A 19,043-nucleotide genomic window follows, 5' to 3' on the forward strand; every position below is an offset into this window, starting at 1 on the left:
TAGGCCTGGTTTAGTAGTCCTGCTTTAGTCCTGCTTTAGACCTGCTTTAGTCCTGGTTTAGGCTTGCTTTAGTCCTGCTTTAGTCCTGCTTTAGACCTGGTTTAGTCCTGCTTTAGACCTGCTTTAGGCCTGCTTTAGTCCCGCTTTAGTCCAGCTTTAGTCCTGCTTTAGTCCTGCTTTAGTCCTGCTTTAGTCCTGGTTTAGTGCTGCTTTAGTCCTGCTTTAGTCCTGGTTTAGTCCTGCTTTAGTCCTGGTTTAGTCCTGCTTTAGTCCTGCTTTAGTCCTGCTTTAGTCCCGCTTTAGACCTGCTTTAGGCCTGCTTTAGTCCCGCTTTAGTCCAGCTTTAGTCCTGCTTTAGTCCTGCTTTAGTCCTGCTTTAGTCCTGGTTTAGTCCTGCTTTAGTCCTGCTTTAGTCCTGCTTTAGTCCTGCTTTAGACCTGCTTTCGGCCTGCTTTAGTCCCGCTTTAGTCCAGCTTTAGTCCTGCTTTAGTCCTGCTTTAGTCCCGCTTTAGTCCAGCTTTAGTCCTGCTTTAGTCCTGCTTTAGTCCTGCTTTAGTCCTGGTTTAGTCCTGCTTTAGTCCTGCTTTAGTCCTGCTTTAGTCCTGCTTTAGACCTGCTTTAGTCCTGGTTTAGTCCTGCTTTAGTCCTGCTTTAGTCCTGGTTTAGTCCTGCTTTAGTCCTGCTTTAGTCCTGCTTTAGACCTGCTTTAGGCCTGCTTTAGTCCCGCTTTAGTCCAGCTTTAGTCCTGCTTTAGTCCTGCTTTAGTCCTGCTTTAGTCCTGCTTTAGTCCTGCTTTAGTCCGGCTTTAGTCCTGCTTTAGTCCTGCTTCAGACCTGCTTTAGACCTTCTTTAGTCCGGCTTTAGTCCTGCTTTAGTCCTGCTTTAGTCCTGGTTTAGACCTGCTTCAGACCTGCTTTAGTCCGGCTTTAGTCCTGCTTTAGTCCTGCTTCAGACCTGCTTTAGACCTGCTTTAGTCCGGCTTTAGTCCTGCTTTAGTCCTGCTTTAGACCTGCTTTAGTCCCGCTTTAGTCCCGCTTTAGTCCTGCTTTAGTCCTGCTTTAGTCCTGGTTTAGACCTGCTTTAGACCTGCTTTAGTCCTGCTTTAGTCCTGGTTTAGGCCTGCTTCAGACCTGCTTTAGTCCTGCTTTAGTCCGGCTTTAGTCCGGCTTTAGTCCTGCTTTAGTCCTGCTTTAGTCCGGCTTTAGTCCTGCTTTAGTCCTGCTTCAGACCTGCTTTAGACCTTCTTTAGTCCGGCTTTAGTCCTGCTTTAGTCCTGCTTTAGTCCTGGTTTAGACCTGCTTCAGACCTGCTTTAGTCCTGCTTTAGTCCGGCTTTAGTCCTGCTTTAGTCCTGCTTCAGACCTGCTTTAGACCTGCTTTAGTCCGGCTTTAGTCCTGCTTTAGTCCTGCTTTAGACCTGCTTTAGTCCCGCTTTAGTCCCGCTTTAGTCCTGCTTTAGTCCTGCTTTAGTCCTGGTTTAGGCCTGCTTTAGTCCTGGTTTAGTCCTGCTTTAGTCCTGATTTAGTCCTGCTTTAGTCCTGCTTTAGGCCTGGTTTAGTAGTCCTGCTTTAGTCCTGCTTTAGACCTGCTTTAGTCCTGGTTTAGGCTTGCTTTAGTCCTGCTTTAGTCCTGGTTTAGTCCTGCTTTAGTCTTGCTTTAGTCCTGGTTTAGTCCTGCTTTAGTCCTGGTTTAGTCCTGCTTTAGTCCTGCTTTAGTCCAGGTTTAGTCCTGGTTTAGTCCTGCTTTAGTCCTGCTTTAGTCCTGGTTTAGGCCTGCTTTAGTCCTGGTTTAGTCCTGCTTTAGGCCTGGTTTAGTAGTCCTGCTTTAGTCCTGCTTTAGACCAGCTTTAGTCCTGGTTTAGGCTTGCTTTAGTCCTGCTTTAGTCCGGCTTTAGTCCTGCTTTAGTCCTGGTTTAGGCCTGCTTTAGTCCTGGTTTAGTCCTGCTTTAGGCCTGGTTTAGTAGTCCTGCTTTAGTCCTGCTTTAGACCAGCTTTAGTCCTGGTTTAGGCTTGCTTTAGTCCTGCTTTAGTCCGGCTTTAGTCCTGCTTTATTCCTGCTTTAGTCCTGCTTTAGTCCTGCTTTAGTCCGGCTTTAGTCCTGCTTTAGTCCTGCTTTAGACCTGCTTTAGTCCTGCTTTAGTCCTGCTTTAGTCCGGCTTTAGTCCTGCTTTAGTCCTGCTTCAGACCTGCTTTAGACCTGCTTTAGTCCGGCTTTAGTCCGGCTTTAGTCCTGCTTTAGTCCTGCTTTAGTCCGGCTTTAGTCCTGCTTTAGTCCTGCTTCAGAACTGCTTTAGACCTTCTTTAGTCCGGCTTTAGTCCTGCTTTAGTCCGGCTTTAGTCCTGGTTTAGACCTGCTTCAGAACTGCTTTAGTCCTGCTTTAGTCCGGCTTTAGTCCTGCTTTAGTCCTGCTTCAGACCTGCTTTAGACCTGCTTTAGTCCGGCTTTAGTCCTGCTTTAGTCCTGCTTTAGACCTGCTTTAGTCCCGCTTTAGTCCCGCTTTAGTCCTGCTTTAGTCCTGCTTTAGTCCTGGTTTAGGCCTGCTTTAGTCCTGGTTTAGTCCTGCTTTAGTCCTGATTTAGTCCTGCTTTAGTCCTGCTTTAGGCCTGGTTTAGTAGTCCTGCTTTAGTCCTGCTTTAGACCTGCTTTAGTCCTGGTTTAGGCTTGCTTTAGTCCTGCTTTAGTCCTGCTTTAGACCTGGTTTAGTCCTGCTTTAGTCCTGCTTTAGACCTGCTTTAGGCCTGCTTTAGTCCCGCTTTAGTCCAGCTTTAGTCCTGCTTTAGTCCTGCTTTAGTCCTGCTTTAGTCCTGGTTTAGTGCTGCTTTAGTCCTGCTTTAGTCCTGGTTTAGTCCTGCTTTAGTCCTGGTTTAGTCCTGCTTTAGTCCTGCTTTAGTCCTGCTTTAGTCCCGCTTTAGACCTGCTTTAGGCCTGCTTTAGTCCCGCTTTAGTCCAGCTTTAGTCCTGCTTTAGTCCTGCTTTAGTCCTGCTTTAGTCCTGGTTTAGTCCTGCTTTAGTCCTGCTTTAGTCCTGCTTTAGTCCTGCTTTAGACCTGCTTTCGGCCTGCTTTAGTCCCGCTTTAGTCCAGCTTTAGTCCTGCTTTAGTCCTGCTTTAGTCCCGCTTTAGTCCAGCTTTAGTCCTGCTTTAGTCCTGCTTTAGTCCTGCTTTAGTCCTGGTTTAGTCCTGCTTTAGTCCTGCTTTAGTCCTGCTTTAGTCCTGCTTTAGACCTGCTTTAGTCCTGGTTTAGTCCTGCTTTAGTCCTGCTTTAGTCCTGGTTTAGTCCTGCTTTAGTCCTGCTTTAGTCCTGCTTTAGACCTGCTTTAGGCCTGCTTTAGTCCCGCTTTAGTCCAGCTTTAGTCCTGCTTTAGTCCTGCTTTAGTCCTGCTTTAGTCCTGCTTTAGTCCTGCTTTAGTCCGGCTTTAGTCCTGCTTTAGTCCTGCTTCAGACCTGCTTTAGACCTTCTTTAGTCCGGCTTTAGTCCTGCTTTAGTCCTGCTTTAGTCCTGGTTTAGACCTGCTTCAGACCTGCTTTAGTCCGGCTTTAGTCCTGCTTTAGTCCTGCTTCAGACCTGCTTTAGACCTGCTTTAGTCCGGCTTTAGTCCTGCTTTAGTCCTGCTTTAGACCTGCTTTAGTCCCGCTTTAGTCCCGCTTTAGTCCTGCTTTAGTCCTGCTTTAGTCCTGGTTTAGACCTGCTTTAGACCTGCTTTAGTCCTGCTTTAGTCCTGGTTTAGGCCTGCTTCAGACCTGCTTTAGTCCTGCTTTAGTCCGGCTTTAGTCCGGCTTTAGTCCTGCTTTAGTCCTGCTTTAGTCCGGCTTTAGTCCTGCTTTAGTCCTGCTTCAGACCTGCTTTAGACCTTCTTTAGTCCGGCTTTAGTCCTGCTTTAGTCCTGCTTTAGTCCTGGTTTAGACCTGCTTCAGACCTGCTTTAGTCCTGCTTTAGTCCGGCTTTAGTCCTGCTTTAGTCCTGCTTCAGACCTGCTTTAGACCTGCTTTAGTCCGGCTTTAGTCCTGCTTTAGTCCTGCTTTAGACCTGCTTTAGTCCCGCTTTAGTCCCGCTTTAGTCCTGCTTTAGTCCTGCTTTAGTCCTGGTTTAGGCCTGCTTTAGTCCTGGTTTAGTCCTGCTTTAGTCCTGATTTAGTCCTGCTTTAGTCCTGCTTTAGGCCTGGTTTAGTAGTCCTGCTTTAGTCCTGCTTTAGACCTGCTTTAGTCCTGGTTTAGGCTTGCTTTAGTCCCGCTTTAGTCCCGCTTTAGTCCTGCTTTAGTCCTGCTTTAGTCCTGGTTTAGGCCTGCTTTAGTCCTGGTTTAGTCCTGCTTTAGTCCTGATTTAGTCCTGCTTTAGTCCTGCTTTAGGCCTGCTTTAGTCCTGGTTTAGGCTTGCTTTAGTCCTGCTTTAGTCCTGCTTTAGACCTGGTTTAGTCCTGCTTTAGTCCTGCTTTAGACCTGCTTTAGGCCTGCTTTAGTCCCGCTTTAGTCCAGCTTTAGTCCTGCTTTAGTCCTGCTTTAGTCCTGCTTTAGTCCTGCTTTAGTCCTGCTTTAGTCCTGCTTTAGTCCTGGTTTAGTCCTGCTTTAGTCCTGGTTTAGTCCTGCTTTAGTCCTGCTTTAGTCCTGCTTTAGACCTGCTTTAGTCCTGGTTTAGGCTTGCTTTAGTCCTGCTTTAGTCCTGCTTTAGACCTGGTTTAGTCCTGCTTTAGTCCTGCTTTAGACCTGCTTTAGGCCTGCTTTAGTCCCGCTTTAGTCCAGCTTTAGTCCTGCTTTAGTCCTGCTTTAGTCCTGCTTTAGTCCTGGTTTAGTGCTGCTTTAGTCCTGCTTTAGTCCTGGTTTAGTCCTGCTTTAGTCCTGGTTTAGTCCTGCTTTAGTCCTGCTTTAGTCCTGCTTTAGTCCCGCTTTAGACCCGCTTTAGGCCTGCTTTAGTCCCGCTTTAGTCCAGCTTTAGTCCTGCTTTAGTCCTGCTTTAGTCCTGCTTTAGTCCTGGTTTAGTCCTGCTTTAGTCCTGCTTTAGTCCTGCTTTAGTCCTGCTTTAGACCTGCTTTCGGCCTGCTTTAGTCCCGCTTTAGTCCAGCTTTAGTCCTGCTTTAGTCCTGCTTTAGTCCCGCTTTAGTCCAGCTTTAGTCCTGCTTTAGTCCTGCTTTAGTCCTGCTTTAGTCCTGGTTTAGTCCTGCTTTAGTCCTGCTTTAGTCCTGCTTTAGTCCTGCTTTAGACCTGCTTTAGTCCTGGTTTAGTCCTGCTTTAGTCCTGCTTTAGTCCTGGTTTAGTCCTGCTTTAGTCCTGCTTTAGTCCTGCTTTAGACCTGCTTTAGTCCTGCTTTAGTCCTGCTTTAGTCCTGCTTTAGTCCGGCTTTAGTCCTGCTTTAGTCCTGGTTTAGTCCTGCTTTAGTCCTGCTTTAGTCCTGCTTTAGACCTGCTTTAGTCCTGCTTTAGTCCTGCTTTAGTCCTGCTTTAGTCCGGCTTTAGTCCTGCTTTAGTCCCGCTTTAGTCCAGCTTTAGTCCTGCTTTAGTCCTGCTTTAGTCCTGCTTTAGTCCTGCTTTAGTCCTGCTTTAGTCCGGCTTTAGTCCTGCTTTAGTCCTGCTTCAGACCTGCTTTAGACCTTCTTTAGTCCGGCTTTAGTCCTGCTTTAGTCCTGCTTTAGTCCTGGTTTAGACCTGCTTCAGACCTGCTTTAGTCCGGCTTTAGTCCTGCTTTAGTCCTGCTTCAGACCTGCTTTAGACCTGCTTTAGTCCGGCTTTAGTCCTGCTTTAGTCCTGCTTTAGACCTGCTTTAGTCCCGCTTTAGTCCCGCTTTAGTCCTGCTTTAGTCCTGCTTTAGTCCTGGTTTAGACCTGCTTTAGACCTGCTTTAGTCCTGCTTTAGTCCTGGTTTAGGCCTGCTTCAGACCTGCTTTAGTCCTGCTTTAGTCCGGCTTTAGTCCGGCTTTAGTCCTGCTTTAGTCCTGCTTTAGTCCGGCTTTAGTCCTGCTTTAGTCCTGCTTCAGACCTGCTTTAGACCTTCTTTAGTCCGGCTTTAGTCCTGCTTTAGTCCTGCTTTAGTCCTGGTTTAGACCTGCTTCAGACCTGCTTTAGTCCTGCTTTAGTCCGGCTTTAGTCCTGCTTTAGTCCTGCTTCAGACCTGCTTTAGACCTGCTTTAGTCCGGCTTTAGTCCTGCTTTAGTCCTGCTTTAGACCTGCTTTAGTCCCGCTTTAGTCCCGCTTTAGTCCTGCTTTAGTCCTGCTTTAGTCCTGGTTTAGGCCTGCTTTAGTCCTGGTTTAGTCCTGCTTTAGTCCTGATTTAGTCCTGCTTTAGTCCTGCTTTAGGCCTGGTTTAGTAGTCCTGCTTTAGTCCTGCTTTAGACCTGCTTTAGTCCTGGTTTAGGCTTGCTTTAGTCCTGCTTTAGTCCTGGTTTAGTCCTGCTTTAGTCCTGCTTTAGTCCTGCTTTAGTCCTGCTTTAGACCTGGTTTAGTCCTGCTTTAGTCCTGCTTTAGACCTGCTTTAGGCCTGCTTTAGTCCCGCTTTAGTCCAGCTTTAGTCCTGCTTTAGTCCTGCTTTAGTCCCGCTTTAGTCCAGCTTTAGTCCTGCTTTAGTCCTGCTTTAGTCCTGCTTTAGACCTGCTTTAGTCCTGGTTTAGTCCTGCTTTAGTCCTGCTTTAGTCCTGGTTTAGTCCTGCTTTAGTCCTGCTTTAGTCCTGCTTTAGACCTGCTTTAGGCCTGCTTTAGTCCCGCTTTAGTCCAGCTTTAGTCCTGCTTTAGTCCTGCTTTAGTCCTGCTTTAGTCCTGCTTTAGTCCTGGTTTAGTCCGGCTTTAGTCCTGCTTTAGTCCTGCTTTAGTCCGGCTTTAGTCCTGCTTTAGTCCTGCTTCAGACCTGCTTTAGACCTTCTTTAGTCCGGCTTTAGTCCTGCTTTAGTCCTGCTTTAGTCCTGGTTTAGACCTGCTTCAGACCTGCTTTAGTCCGGCTTTAGTCCTGCTTTAGTCCTGCTTCAGACCTGCTTTAGACCTGCTTTAGTCCGGCTTTAGTCCTGCTTTAGTCCTGCTTTAGTCCTGCTTTAGTCCTGGTTTAGACCTGCTTTAGACCTGCTTTAGTCCTGCTTTAGTCCTGGTTTAGGCCTGCTTCAGACCTGCTTTAGTCCTGCTTTAGTCCGGCTTTAGTCCGGCTTTAGTCCTGCTTTAGTCCTGCTTTAGTCCGGCTTTAGTCCTGCTTTAGTCCTGCTTCAGACCTGCTTTAGACCTTCTTTAGTCCGGCTTTAGTCCTGCTTTAGTCCTGCTTTAGTCCTGGTTTAGACCTGCTTCAGACCTGCTTTAGTCCTGCTTTAGTCCGGCTTTAGTCCTGCTTTAGTCCTGCTTCAGACCTGCTTTAGACCTGCTTTAGTCCGGCTTTAGTCCTGCTTTAGTCCTACTTTAGACCTGCTTTAGTCCCGCTTTAGTCCCGCTTTAGTCCTGCTTTAGTCCTGCTTTAGTCCTGGTTTAGGCCTGCTTTAGTCCTGGTTTAGTCCTGCTTTAGTCCTGATTTAGTCCTGCTTTAGTCCTGCTTTAGGCCTGGTTTAGTAGTCCTGCTTTAGTCCTGCTTTAGACCTGCTTTAGTCCTGGTTTAGGCTTGCTTTAGTCCTGCTTTAGTCCTGCTTTAGTCCTGCTTTAGTCCTGGTTTAGTCCTGCTTTAGTCCTGCTTTAGTCCTGCTTTAGTCCTGCTTTAGACCTGGTTTAGTCCTGCTTTAGTCCTGCTTTAGACCTGCTTTAGGCCTGCTTTAGTCCCGCTTTAGTCCAGCTTTAGTCCTGCTTTAGTCCTGCTTTAGTCCCGCTTTAGTCCAGCTTTAGTCCTGCTTTAGTCCTGCTTTAGTCCTGCTTTAGACCTGCTTTAGTCCTGGTTTAGTCCTGCTTTAGTCCTGCTTTAGTCCTGGTTTAGTCCTGCTTTAGTCCTGCTTTAGTCCTGCTTTAGACCTGCTTTAGGCCTGCTTTAGTCCCGCTTTAGTCCAGCTTTAGTCCTGCTTTAGTCCTGCTTTAGTCCTGCTTTAGTCCTGCTTTAGTCCTGGTTTAGTCCGGCTTTAGTCCTGCTTTAGTCCTGCTTTAGTCCGGCTTTAGTCCTGCTTTAGTCCTGCTTCAGACCTGCTTTAGACCTTCTTTAGTCCGGCTTTAGTCCTGCTTTAGTCCTGCTTTAGTCCTGGTTTAGACCTGCTTCAGACCTGCTTTAGTCCGGCTTTAGTCCTGCTTTAGTCCTGCTTCAGACCTGCTTTAGACCTGCTTTAGTCCGGCTTTAGTCCTGCTTTAGTCCTGCTTTAGTCCTGCTTTAGTCCTGGTTTAGACCTGCTTTAGACCTGCTTTAGTCCTGCTTTAGTCCTGGTTTAGGCCTGCTTCAGACCTGCTTTAGTCCTGCTTTAGTCCGGCTTTAGTCCGGCTTTAGTCCTGCTTTAGTCCTGCTTTAGTCCGGCTTTAGTCCTGCTTTAGTCCTGCTTCAGACCTGCTTTAGACCTTCTTTAGTCCGGCTTTAGTCCTGCTTTAGTCCTGCTTTAGTCCTGGTTTAGACCTGCTTCAGACCTGCTTTAGTCCTGCTTTAGTCCGGCTTTAGTCCTGCTTTAGTCCTGCTTCAGACCTGCTTTAGACCTGCTTTAGTCCGGCTTTAGTCCTGCTTTAGTCCTACTTTAGACCTGCTTTAGTCCCGCTTTAGTCCCGCTTTAGTCCTGCTTTAGTCCTGCTTTAGTCCTGGTTTAGGCCTGCTTTAGTCCTGGTTTAGTCCTGCTTTAGTCCTGATTTAGTCCTGCTTTAGTCCTGCTTTAGGCCTGGTTTAGTAGTCCTGCTTTAGTCCTGCTTTAGACCTGCTTTAGTCCTGGTTTAGGCTTGCTTTAGTCCTGCTTTAGTCCTGCTTTAGACCTGGTTTAGTCCTGCTTTAGTCCTGCTTTAGACCTGCTTTAGGCCTGCTTTAGTTCCGCTTTAGTCCAGCTTTAGTCCTGCTTTAGTCCTGCTTTAGTCCTGCTTTAGTCCTGGTTTAGTGCTGCTTTAGTCCTGGTTTAGTCCTGGTTTAGTCCTGCTTTAGTCCTGGTTTAGTCCTGCTTTAGTCCTGCTTTAGTCCTGCTTTAGTCCTGCTTTAGACCTGCTTTAGGCCTGCTTTAGTCCCGCTTTAGTCCAGCTTTAGTCCTGCTTTAGTCCTGCTTTAGTCCTGCTTTAGTCCTGGTTTAGTCCTGCTTTAGTCCTGCTTTAGTCCTGCTTTAGACCTGCTTTCGGCCTGCTTTAGTCCCGCTTTAGTCCAGCTTTAGTCCTGCTTTAGTCCCGCTTTAGTCCTGCTTCAGACCTGCTTTAGTCCGGCTTTAGTCCTGCTTTAGTCCTGCTTTAGACCTGCTTTAGTCCCGCTTTAGTCCCGCTTTAGTCCTGCTTTAGTCCTGCTTTAGTCCTGGTTTAGGCCTGCTTTAGTCCTGGTTTAGTCCTGCTTTAGTCCTGATTTAGTCCTGCTTTAGTCCTGCTTTAGGCCTGGTTTAGTAGTCCTGCTTTAGTCCTGCTTTAGACCTGCTTTAGTCCTGGTTTAGGCTTGCTTTAGTCCTGCTTTAGTCCTGCTTTAGACCTGGTTTAGTCCTGCTTTAGTCCTGCTTTAGACCTGCTTTAGGCCTGCTTTAGTCCCGCTTTAGTCCAGCTTTAGTCCTGCTTTAGTCCTGCTTTAGTCCTGGTTTAGTGCTGCTTTAGTCCTGGTTTAGTCCTGGTTTAGTCCTGCTTTAGTCCTGGTTTAGTCCTGCTTTAGTCCTGCTTTAGTCCTGCTTTAGTCCTGCTTTAGACCTGCTTTAGGCCTGCTTTAGTCCCGCTTTAGTCCAGCTTTAGTCCTGCTTTAGTCCCGCTTTAGTCCAGCTTTAGTCCTGCTTTAGTCCTGCTTTAGTCCCGCTTTAGTCCAGCTTTAGTCCTGCTTTATTCCTGCTTTAGTCCTGCTTTAGACCTGCTTTAGGCCTGCTTAGTCCCGCTTTAGTCCAGCTTTAGTCCTGCTTTAGTCCTGCTTTAGTCCCGCTTTAGTCCAGCTTTAGTCCTGCTTTAGTCCTGCTTTAGTCCCGCTTTAGTCCAGCTTTAGTCCTGCTTTAGTCCTGCTTTAGTCCTGCTTTAGTCCTGCTTTAGACCTGCTTTAGTCCTGGTTTAGTCCTGCTTTAGTCCTGCTTTAGTCCTGGTTTAGTCCTGCTTTAGTCCTGCTTTAGTCCTGCTTTAGACCTGCTTTAGGCCTGCTTTAGTCCCGCTTTAGTCCAGCTTTAGTCCTGCTTTAGTCCTGCTTTAGTCCTGCTTTAGTCCTGCTTTAGTCCTGGTTTAGTCCGGCTTTAGTCCTGCTTTAGTCCTGCTTTAGTCCGGCTTTAGTCCTGCTTTAGTCCTGCTTCAGACCTGCTTTAGACCTTCTTTAGTCCGGCTTTAGTCCTGCTTTAGTCCTGCTTTAGTCCTGCTTTAGTCCTGCTTTAGTCCGGCTTTAGTCCGGCTTTAGTCCTGCTTTAGTCCTGCTTTAGTCCGGCTTTAGTCCTGCTTTAGTCCTGCTTCAGACCTGCTTTAGACCTTCTTTAGTCCGGCTTTAGTCCTGCTTTAGTCCGGCTTTAGTCCTGCTTTAGTCCTGCTTCAGACCTGCTTTAGACCTGCTTTAGTCCGGCTTTAGTCCTGCTTTAGTCCTGCTTTAGACCTGCTTTAGTCCCGCTTTAGTCCCGCTTTAGTCCTGCTTTAGTCCTGCTTTAGTCCTGGTTTAGGCCTGCTTTAGTCCTGGTTTAGTCCTGCTTTAGTCCTGATTTAGTCCTGCTTTAGTCCTGCTTTAGGCCTGGTTTAGTAGTCCTGCTTTAGTCCTGCTTTAGTCCTGCTTTAGACCTGCTTTAGTCCTGGTTTAGGCTTGCTTTAGTCCTGCTTTAGTCCTGCTTTAGACCTGGTTTAGTCCTGCTTTAGTCCTGCTTTAGACCTGCTTTAGGCCTGCTTTAGTCCCGCTTTAGTCCAGCTTTAGTCCTGCTTTAGTCCTGCTTTAGTCCTGCTTTAGTACTGCTTTAGTCCTGGTTTAGTGCTGCTTTAGTCCTGGTTTAGTCCTGGTTTAGTCCTGCTTTAGTCCTGGTTTAGTCCTGCTTTAGTCCTGCTTTAGTCCTGCTTTAGTCCTGCTTTAGACCTGTTTTAGGCCTGCTTTAGTCCCGCTTTAGTCCAGCTTTAGTCCTGCTTTAGTCCTGCTTTAGTCCTGCTTTAGTCCTGCTTTAGTCCTGCTTTAGTCCTGCTTTAGTCCTGCTTTAGACCTGCTTTCGGCCTGCTTTAGTCCCGCTTTAGTCCAGCTTTAGTCCTGCTTTAGTCCTGCTTTAGTCCCGCTTTAGTCCAGCTTTAGTCCTGCTTTAGTCCTGCTTTAGTCCTGCTTTAGTCCTGGTTTAGTCCTGCTTTAGTTCTGCTTTAGTCCTGCTTTAGTCCTGCTTTAGCCCTGCTTTAGTCCTGCTTTAGGCCTGCTTAGTCCCGCTTTAGTCCAGCTTTAGTCCTGCTTTAGTCCTGCTTTAGTCCCGCTTTAGTCCAGCTTTAGTCCTGCTTTAGTCCTGCTTTAGTCCCGCTTTAGTCCAGCTTTAGTCCTGCTTTAGTCCTGCTTTAGTCCTGCTTTAGTCCTGCTTTAGTCCTGGTTTAGTCCTGCTTTAGTCCTGCTTTAGTCCTGGTTTAGTCCTGCTTTAGTCCTGCTTTAGTCCTGCTTTAGACCTGCTTTAGGCCTGCTTTAGTCCCGCTTTAGTCCAGCTTTAGTCCTGCTTTAGTCCTGCTTTAGTCCTGCTTTAGTCCTGCTTTAGTCCTGGTTTAGTCCGGCTTTAGTCCGGCTTTAGTCCTGCTTTAGTCCGGCTTTAGTCCTGCTTTAGTCCTGCTTCAGACCTGCTTTAGACCTGCTTTAGTCCTGCTTTAGTCCTGCTTTAGTCCTGCTTTAGTCCTGCTTCAGACCTGCTTTAGACCTGCTTTAGTCCGGCTTTAGTCCTGCTTTAGTCCTGCTTTAGACCTGCTTTAGTCCCGCTTTAGTCCCGCTTTAGTCCCGCTTTAGTCCTGCTTTAGTCCTGGTTTAGACCTGCTTTAGACCTGCTTTAGTCCGGCTTTAGTCCTGCTTTAGTCCTGCTTCAGACCTGCTTTAGACCTGCTTTAGTCCGGCTTTAGTCCTGCTTTAGTCCTGCTTTAGACCTGCTTTAGTCCCGCTTTAGTCCCGCTTTAGTCCTGCTTTAGTCCTGCTTTAGTCCTGGTTTAGGCCTGCTTTAGTCCTGGTTTAGTCCTGCTTTAGTCCTGCTTTAGTCCTTCTTTAGTCCTGCTTTAGACCTGCTTTAGTCCCGCTTTAGTCCTGCTTTAGTCCTGCTTTAGTCCTGGTTTAGGCCTGCTTTAGTCCTGGTTTAGTCCTGCTTTAGTCCTGCTTTAGTCCTGCTTTAGTCCCGCTTTAGTCCAGCTTTAGTCCTGCTTTAGTCCCGCTTTAGTCCAGCTTTAGTCCCGCTTTAGTCCAGCTTTAGTCCTGCTTTAGTCCTTCTTTAGTCCCGCTTTAGTCCAGCTTTAGTCCTGCTTTAGTCCTGCTTTAGTCCTGCTTTAGTCCTGCTTTAGTCCTGGTTTAGTCCTGCTTTAGTCCTGCTTTAGTCCTGGTTTAGTCCTGCTTTAGTCCTGCTTTAGTCCTGCTTTAGACCTGCTTTAGGCCTGCTTTAGTCCCGCTTTAGTCCAGCTTTAGTCCTGCTTTAGTCCTGCTTTAGTCCTGCTTTAGTCCTGCTTTAGTCCTGGTTTAGTCCTGGTTTAGTCCTGCTTTAGTCCTGGTTTAGTCCTGCTTTAGTCCTGCTTTAGTCCTGCTTTAGACCTGCTTTAGGCCTGCTTTAGTCCCGCTTTAGTCCAGCTTTAGTCCTGCTTTAGTCCTGCTTTAGTCCCGCTTTAGTCCAGCTTTAGTCCTGCTTTAGTCCAGCTTTAGTCCTGCTTTAGTCCTGCTTTAGTCCTGCTTTAGTCCCGCTTTAGTCCAGCTTTAGTCCTGCTTTAGTCCTGCTTTAGTCCTGGTTTAGGCCTGCTTTAGTCCTGGTTTAGTCCTGCTTTAGTCCTGGTTTAGTCCTGCTTTAGTCCCGCTTTAGTCCAGCTTTAGTCCCGCTTTAGTCCAGCTTTAGTCCTGCTTTAGTCCTGCTTTAGTCCCGCTTTAGTCCTGCTTTAGTCCTGCTTTAGTCCTGCTTTAGTCCTGCTTTAGTCCTGGTTTAGTCCTGCTTTAGTCCTGCTTTAGTCCTGGTTTATTCCTGCTTTAGTCCTGCTTTAGACCTGCTTTAGTCCTGCTTTAGTCCCGCTTTAGTCCAGCTTTAGTCCTGCTTTAGTCCTGCTTTAGTCCTGCTTTAGTCCTGGTTTAGTCCTGCTTTAGTCCTGGTTTAGTCCTGCTTTAGTCCTGCTTTAGTCCTGCTTTAGTCCTGCTTTAGTCCCGCTTTAGTCCAGCTTTAGTCCTGCTTTAGTCCTGCTTTAGTCCCGCTTTAGTCCAGCTTTAGTCCTGCTTTAGTCCTGCTTTAGTCCTGCTTTAGTCCTGCTTTAGTCCTGCTTTAGACCTGCTTTAGTCCTGCTTTAGTCCTGCTTTAGTCCTGCTTTAGTCCTGCTTTAGACCTGCTTTAGTCCTGCTTTAGTCCCGCTTTAGTCCAGCTTTAGTCCTGGTTTAGTCCTGCTTTAGTCCTGCTTTAGTCCTGCTTTAGTCCTGGTTTAGTCCAGCTTTAGTCCCGCTTTAGTCCTGCTTTAGACCTGCTTTAGTCCTGCTTTAGTCCTGCTTTAGTCCTGCTTTAGTCCTGCTTTAGTCCTGCTTTAGTCCTGCTTTAGACCTGGTTTGCTCTTTGTTCTCAGTCAAACTTGGCTCTTCAAGAGGCTCGACTTCTCGTGGCTCAGGATGAACTGACCAAAGCTCAGGATCAGCTCGACGCCAAACAGAAGGAACTGGACCAGGTTCAGGTCAGTGTGGGCCAGGACCAGGTTCAGGTCTGGACCAGGTTCAGGTCTGGACCAGGTTCAGGTCAGTGTGGGCCAGGACCAGGTTCAGGTCTGGACCAGGTTCAGGTCTGGACCAGGTTCAGGTCTGGACCAGGACCAGGTTCAAGTCTGGACCAGGTTCAGGTCTGGACCAGGTTCAGGTCTGGACCAGGACCAGGTTCAGGTCTGGACCAGGTTCAGGTCTGGACCAGGACCAGGTTCAAGTCTGGACCAGGTTCAGGTCTGGACCAGGTTCAGGTCTGGACCAGGTTCAGGTCTGGACCAGGACCAGGTTCAAGTCTGGACCAGGTTCAGGTCTGGACCAGGTTCAGGTCTGGACCAGGTTCAGGTCTGGACCAGGTTCAGGTCTGGACCAGGACCAGGTTCAAGTCTGGACCAGGTTCAGGTCTGGACCAGGTTCAGGTTCAGGTCTGGACCAGGTTCAGGTTCATAACATGTTTCTTGTTGAAGGCTCTTTACGATGCAGCGATGAAGGAGAAGCAGGACCTGGAGGACGACGCCCACAACTGCAGGAAGAAGATGTCCAACGCCACAGCTCTGATCCACGGCCTGGGAGGAGAGAAGGTCTGTTTCAGTCTGTTTCAGCCTGTTTCAGCCTGTTTCAGCCTGTTTCAGCCTGTTTCAGCCTGTTTCAGTCTGTTTCAGCCTGTTTCAGCCTGTTTCAGCCTGTTTCAGCCTGTTTCAGACCTGTTTCAGACCCCGTTTCAGACCCTGTTTCAGACCTGTTTCAGTCCTGTTTCAGTCCTGTTTCAGACCTGTTTCAGTCCTGTTTCAGTCCTGTTTCAGACCCTGTTTCAGACTCTGTTTCAGACCCTGTTTCAGTCCTGTTTCAGACCTGTTTATGACTGTTTCAGTCCTATTTCAGACCTGTTTCAGACCTGTTTCAGACCCTGTTTCAGACCCTGTTTCAGACCTGTTTCAGACCTGTTTCAGACCTGTTTCAGACCTGTTTCAGATCCTGTTTCAGACCTGTTTCAGACCCTGTTTCAGACCCTGTTTCAGACTGTTTCAGTCCTGTTTCAGACCCTGTTTCAGACCTGTTTCAGACCCTGTTTCAGACCCTGTTTCAGACCTGTTTCAGACCTGTTTCAGACCTTTTTCAGACCTTTTTCAGACCCTGTTTCAGACCCTGTTTCAGACTGTTTCAGTCCTGTTTCAGACCTGTTTCAGACCTTTTTCAGACCCTGTTTCAGACCCTGTTTCAGACTGTTTCAGTCCTGTTTCAGACCTGTTTCAGACCTGTTTCAGACCCCGTTTCAGTCCTGTTTCAGACCCTGTTTCAGACCCTGTTTCAGACCCCGTTTCAGTCCTGTTTCAGACTCTGTTTCAGACCCTGTTTCAGACCCTGTTTCAGACCCTGTTTCAGACCTGTTTCAGACCCTGTTTCAGACCCTGTTTCAGACCCTGTTTCAGACCTGTTTCAGACCCTGTTTCAGACCCTGTTTCAGTCCTGTTTCAGTCCTGTTTCAGACCCTGTTTCAGACCTGTTTCAGACCCTGTTTCAGACCCCGTTACAGTCCTGTTTCAGACCCTGTTTCAGACCCTTTTTCAGACCTGTTTCAGACCGGTTTCAGACCTGTTTCAGACCCTGTTTTAGACCTGTTTCAGACCCGTTTCAGACCCCGTTTCAGTCCTGTTTCAGACCCTGTTTCAGACCCCGTTTCAGTCCTGTTTCAGACCCTGTTTCAGACCCTTTTTCAGACCTGTTTCAGACCGGTTTCAGACCTGTTTCAGACCCTGTTTTAGACCTGTTTCAGACCCTTTTTCAGACCTGTTTCAGACCCTGTTTCAGTCCTGTTTCAGACCCTGTTTCAGACCCTGTTTCAGACCCTGTTTCAGTCCTGTTTCAGTCCTGTTTCAGACCCTGTTTCAGACCCTGTTTCAGTCCTGTTTCAGTCCTGTTTCAGACCCTGTTTCAGACCCTGTTTCAAACCCTGTTTCAGACCCTGTTTCAGACCCTGTTTCAGTCCTGTTTCAGACCCTGTTTCAGACCCTGTTTCAGACCCTGTTTCAGTCCTGTTTCAGTCCTGTTTCAGTCCTGTTTCAGACCCTGTTTCAGACCCTGTTTCAGTCCTGTTTCAGTCCTGTTTCAGTCCTGTTTCAGTCCTGTTTCAGACCCTGTTTCAGACCCTGTTTCAGACCCTGTTTCAGACCCTGTTTCAGACCTGTTTCAGACCTTTACCTGTGTCTCTTCAGGTGCGTTGGACCAGTTCCTGCTCTGGTCTTCAGGCTCAGATGCAGAGTCTCGTGGGCGACGTGCTTCTGTCGGCCGGGTTCCTGTCCTACTCTGGGCCCTTTAACCAGGAGTTTCGTGGTTTGCTGCTCGGGCTGTGGAAGAACCTGATGGAGACTCACCACATCCCCTTCAGCCAGGTGAGGACCACCCATCAGCCAGGTGAGGACCACCCTTCAGCCAGGTGAGGACCACCCTTCAGCCAGGTGAGGACCACCCTTCAGCCAGGTGAGGACCACCCTTCAGCCAGGTGAGGACCACCCCTCAGCCAGGTGAGGACCACCCTTCAGCCAGGTGAGGACCACCCCTCAGCCAGGTGAGGACCACCCTTCAGCCAGGTGAGGACCACCCCTCAGCCAGGTGAGGACCACCCTTCAGCCAGGTGAGGACCACCCCTCAGCCAGGTGAGGACCACCCTTCAGCCAGGTGAGGACCACCCTTCAGCCAGGTGAGGACCACCCTTCAGCCAGGTGAGGACCACCCCTCAGCCAGGTGAGGACCACCTTTCAGCCAGGTGAGGACCACCCTTCAACCAGGTGAGGACCACCCTTCAGCCAGGTGAGGACCACCCATCAGCCAGGTGAGGACCACCTTTCAGCCAGGTGAGGACCACCCTTCAACCAGGTGAGGACCACCCTTCAACCAGGTGAGGACCACCCTTCAGCCAGGTGAGGACCACCCCTCAGCCAGGTGAGGACCACCCTTCAGCCAGGTGAGGACCACCCCTCAGCCAGGTGAGGACCACCCTTCAGCCAGGTGAGGACCACCCTTCAGCCAGGTGAGGACCACCCTTCAGCCAGGTGAGGACCACCCATCAGCCAGGTGAGGACCACCCTTCAGCCAGGTGAGGACCACCCCTCAGCCAGGTGAGGACCACCTTTCAGCCAGGTGAGGACCACCCCTCAGCCAGGTGAGGACCACCCTTCAGCCAGGTGAGGACCACCCTTCAGCCAGGTGAGGACCACCCTTCAGCCAGGTGAGGACCACCCTTCAGCCAGGTGAGGACCACCCTTCAGCCAGGTGAGGACCACCCTTCAGCCAGGTGAGAACCACCCATCAGCCAGGTGAGGACCACCCTTCAGCCAGGTGAGGACCACCCTTCAGCCAGGTGAGGACCACCCTTCAGCCAGGTGAGGACCACCCTTCAGCCAGGTGAGGACCACCCATCAGCCAGGTGAGGACCACCCTTCAGCCAGGTGAGGACCACCCCTCAGCCAGGTGAGGACCACCTTTCAGCCAGGTGAGGACCACCCCTCAGCCAGGTGAGGACCACCCTTCAGCCAGGTGAGGACCACCCTTCAGCCAGGTGAGGACCACCCTTCAGCCAGGTGAGGACCACCCTTCAGCCAGGTGAGGACCACCCTTCAGCCAGGTGAGGACCACCCTTCAGCCAGGTGAGGACCATCCTGGTCTTAGGTCGTCCTGAAAATGTGAAGGTGGCAAGACAAAGTGGATCACAGAAGAACTGATGTTTAAATATGTCCCTTAATGGAAACCCTTGTTTTCATCAACAAACCGACAAATGCTTACTGGTCTCTAAAGGCTCACTTCTCTGTAGGACGTGGACGTGAGCCCCCTGCTGGTGGACGCTGGTCTCTAAAGGCTCTCTTCTCTGTAGGACGTGGACGTGAGCCCCCTGCTGGTGGACGCTGGTCTCTAAAGGCTCTCTTCTCTGTAGGACGTGGACGTGAGCCCCCTGCTGGTGGACGCTGGTCTCTAAAGGCTCTCTTCTCTGTAGGACGTGGACGTGAGCCCCCTGCTGGTGGACGCTGGTCTCTAAAGGCTCTCTTCTCTGTAGGACGTGGACGTGAGCCCCCTGCTGGTGGACACTGGCACTGTGGGAGAGTGGGCTCTGCAGGGTTTGCCCACAGACGAGCTGTCGGTGCAAAACGCCATCATCGTCACCAAAGCGCCGCGATTCCCGCTGCTCATCGACCCCCAGGGCCAAGGCAAGACCTGGATCAGGAACCGTGAGCGAGAGCGCCACCTACAGGTGAGAGAGCGCCACCTACAGGTGAGAGAGTGTCATCTGCAGGTGAGAGAGCGCCACCTACAGGTGAGAGAGTGTCATCTGCAGGTGAGAGAGCGCCACCTGCAGGTCAGGTTTATGATGACATGAGGAAGTATGTCTCCTGTTCAGCTGCAGCGTCTCCACTTTGGATCATATTTGGATGTGTTTGAACTCTGGGACGTCTCCCGAGTGTCACCATGGGACGTCTCCTGGTGACACTCGGGGACGTCTCCTGGTGACACTCGGGGACGTCTCCGGGTGACACGTCTCCTGGTGACACCCTGGGACGTCTCCTGGTGACACTCGGGGACGTCTCCTGGTGACACTTGGGGACGTCTCCGGGTGACACGTCTCCTGGTGACACTCTGGGACGTCTCCTGGTGACACTCGGGGACGTCTCCTGGTGACACTCGGGGACGTCTCCGGGTGACACGTCTCCAGGTGACACTCTGGGACGTCTCCGGGTGACACGTCTCCGGGTGACACTCGGGGACGTCTCCGGGTGACACGTCTCCGGGTGACACTCGGGGACTGAACGTTGGTCTCCTGGGTGTGTCCAGGTGACGTCCCTGAACCATAAGTACTTCCGCTCGCACCTGGAGGACAGCCTGTCTCTGGGGCGTCCCCTGCTGATTGAAGACGTGGGCCACGAGCTCGACCCGGTGCTGGACAACATCCTGGACAAGAACTTCATCAAGTCTGGATCCTCCTTCAAAGTGAGTGATGTTCCTGCACATCCTGGACATGCTGGACATCCTGGACATCCTGGACATCCTGGACATGCTGGACATCCTGGACAGTCCATTATAGTTTTACTCATATTTTATATATTTTATCTTTGAACCAGGACAAAAGGGAAGTCTTAAAACATTAACGCAACACGTGTGTGTGTGTGTGTGTCTCTGTGTGTGTGTGTGTGTGTGTGTCTCTGTGTG

General features: G+C 49.5%; 1 protein-coding gene across 1 annotated transcript in view; it reads left to right on the plus strand.

Annotated features, from left to right (window-relative positions):
- The window catches only part of dnah5l (dynein, axonemal, heavy chain 5 like), a 314,079-nt gene that overhangs the window by 91,777 nt on the left and 203,259 nt on the right, over positions 1-19,043 (plus strand). Inside the window, exons 50-54 of the mRNA XM_072451290.1 lie at positions 13,721-13,825; positions 14,315-14,428; positions 16,061-16,237; positions 17,896-18,090; positions 18,669-18,824. Coding sequence (XP_072307391.1) covers positions 13,721-13,825; positions 14,315-14,428; positions 16,061-16,237; positions 17,896-18,090; positions 18,669-18,824 — 747 coding nt within the window. The remainder of the gene's footprint in view (positions 1-13,720; positions 13,826-14,314; positions 14,429-16,060; positions 16,238-17,895; positions 18,091-18,668; positions 18,825-19,043) is intronic.

The sequence above is a fragment of the Eucyclogobius newberryi genome, unplaced genomic scaffold, assembly GCF_026437365.1.
Source record: "Eucyclogobius newberryi isolate DKJ021-1_F unplaced genomic scaffold, fEucNew1.0.hap1 SCAF_18, whole genome shotgun sequence".
Classification (NCBI taxonomy): domain Eukaryota; kingdom Metazoa; phylum Chordata; class Actinopteri; order Gobiiformes; family Gobiidae; genus Eucyclogobius; species Eucyclogobius newberryi.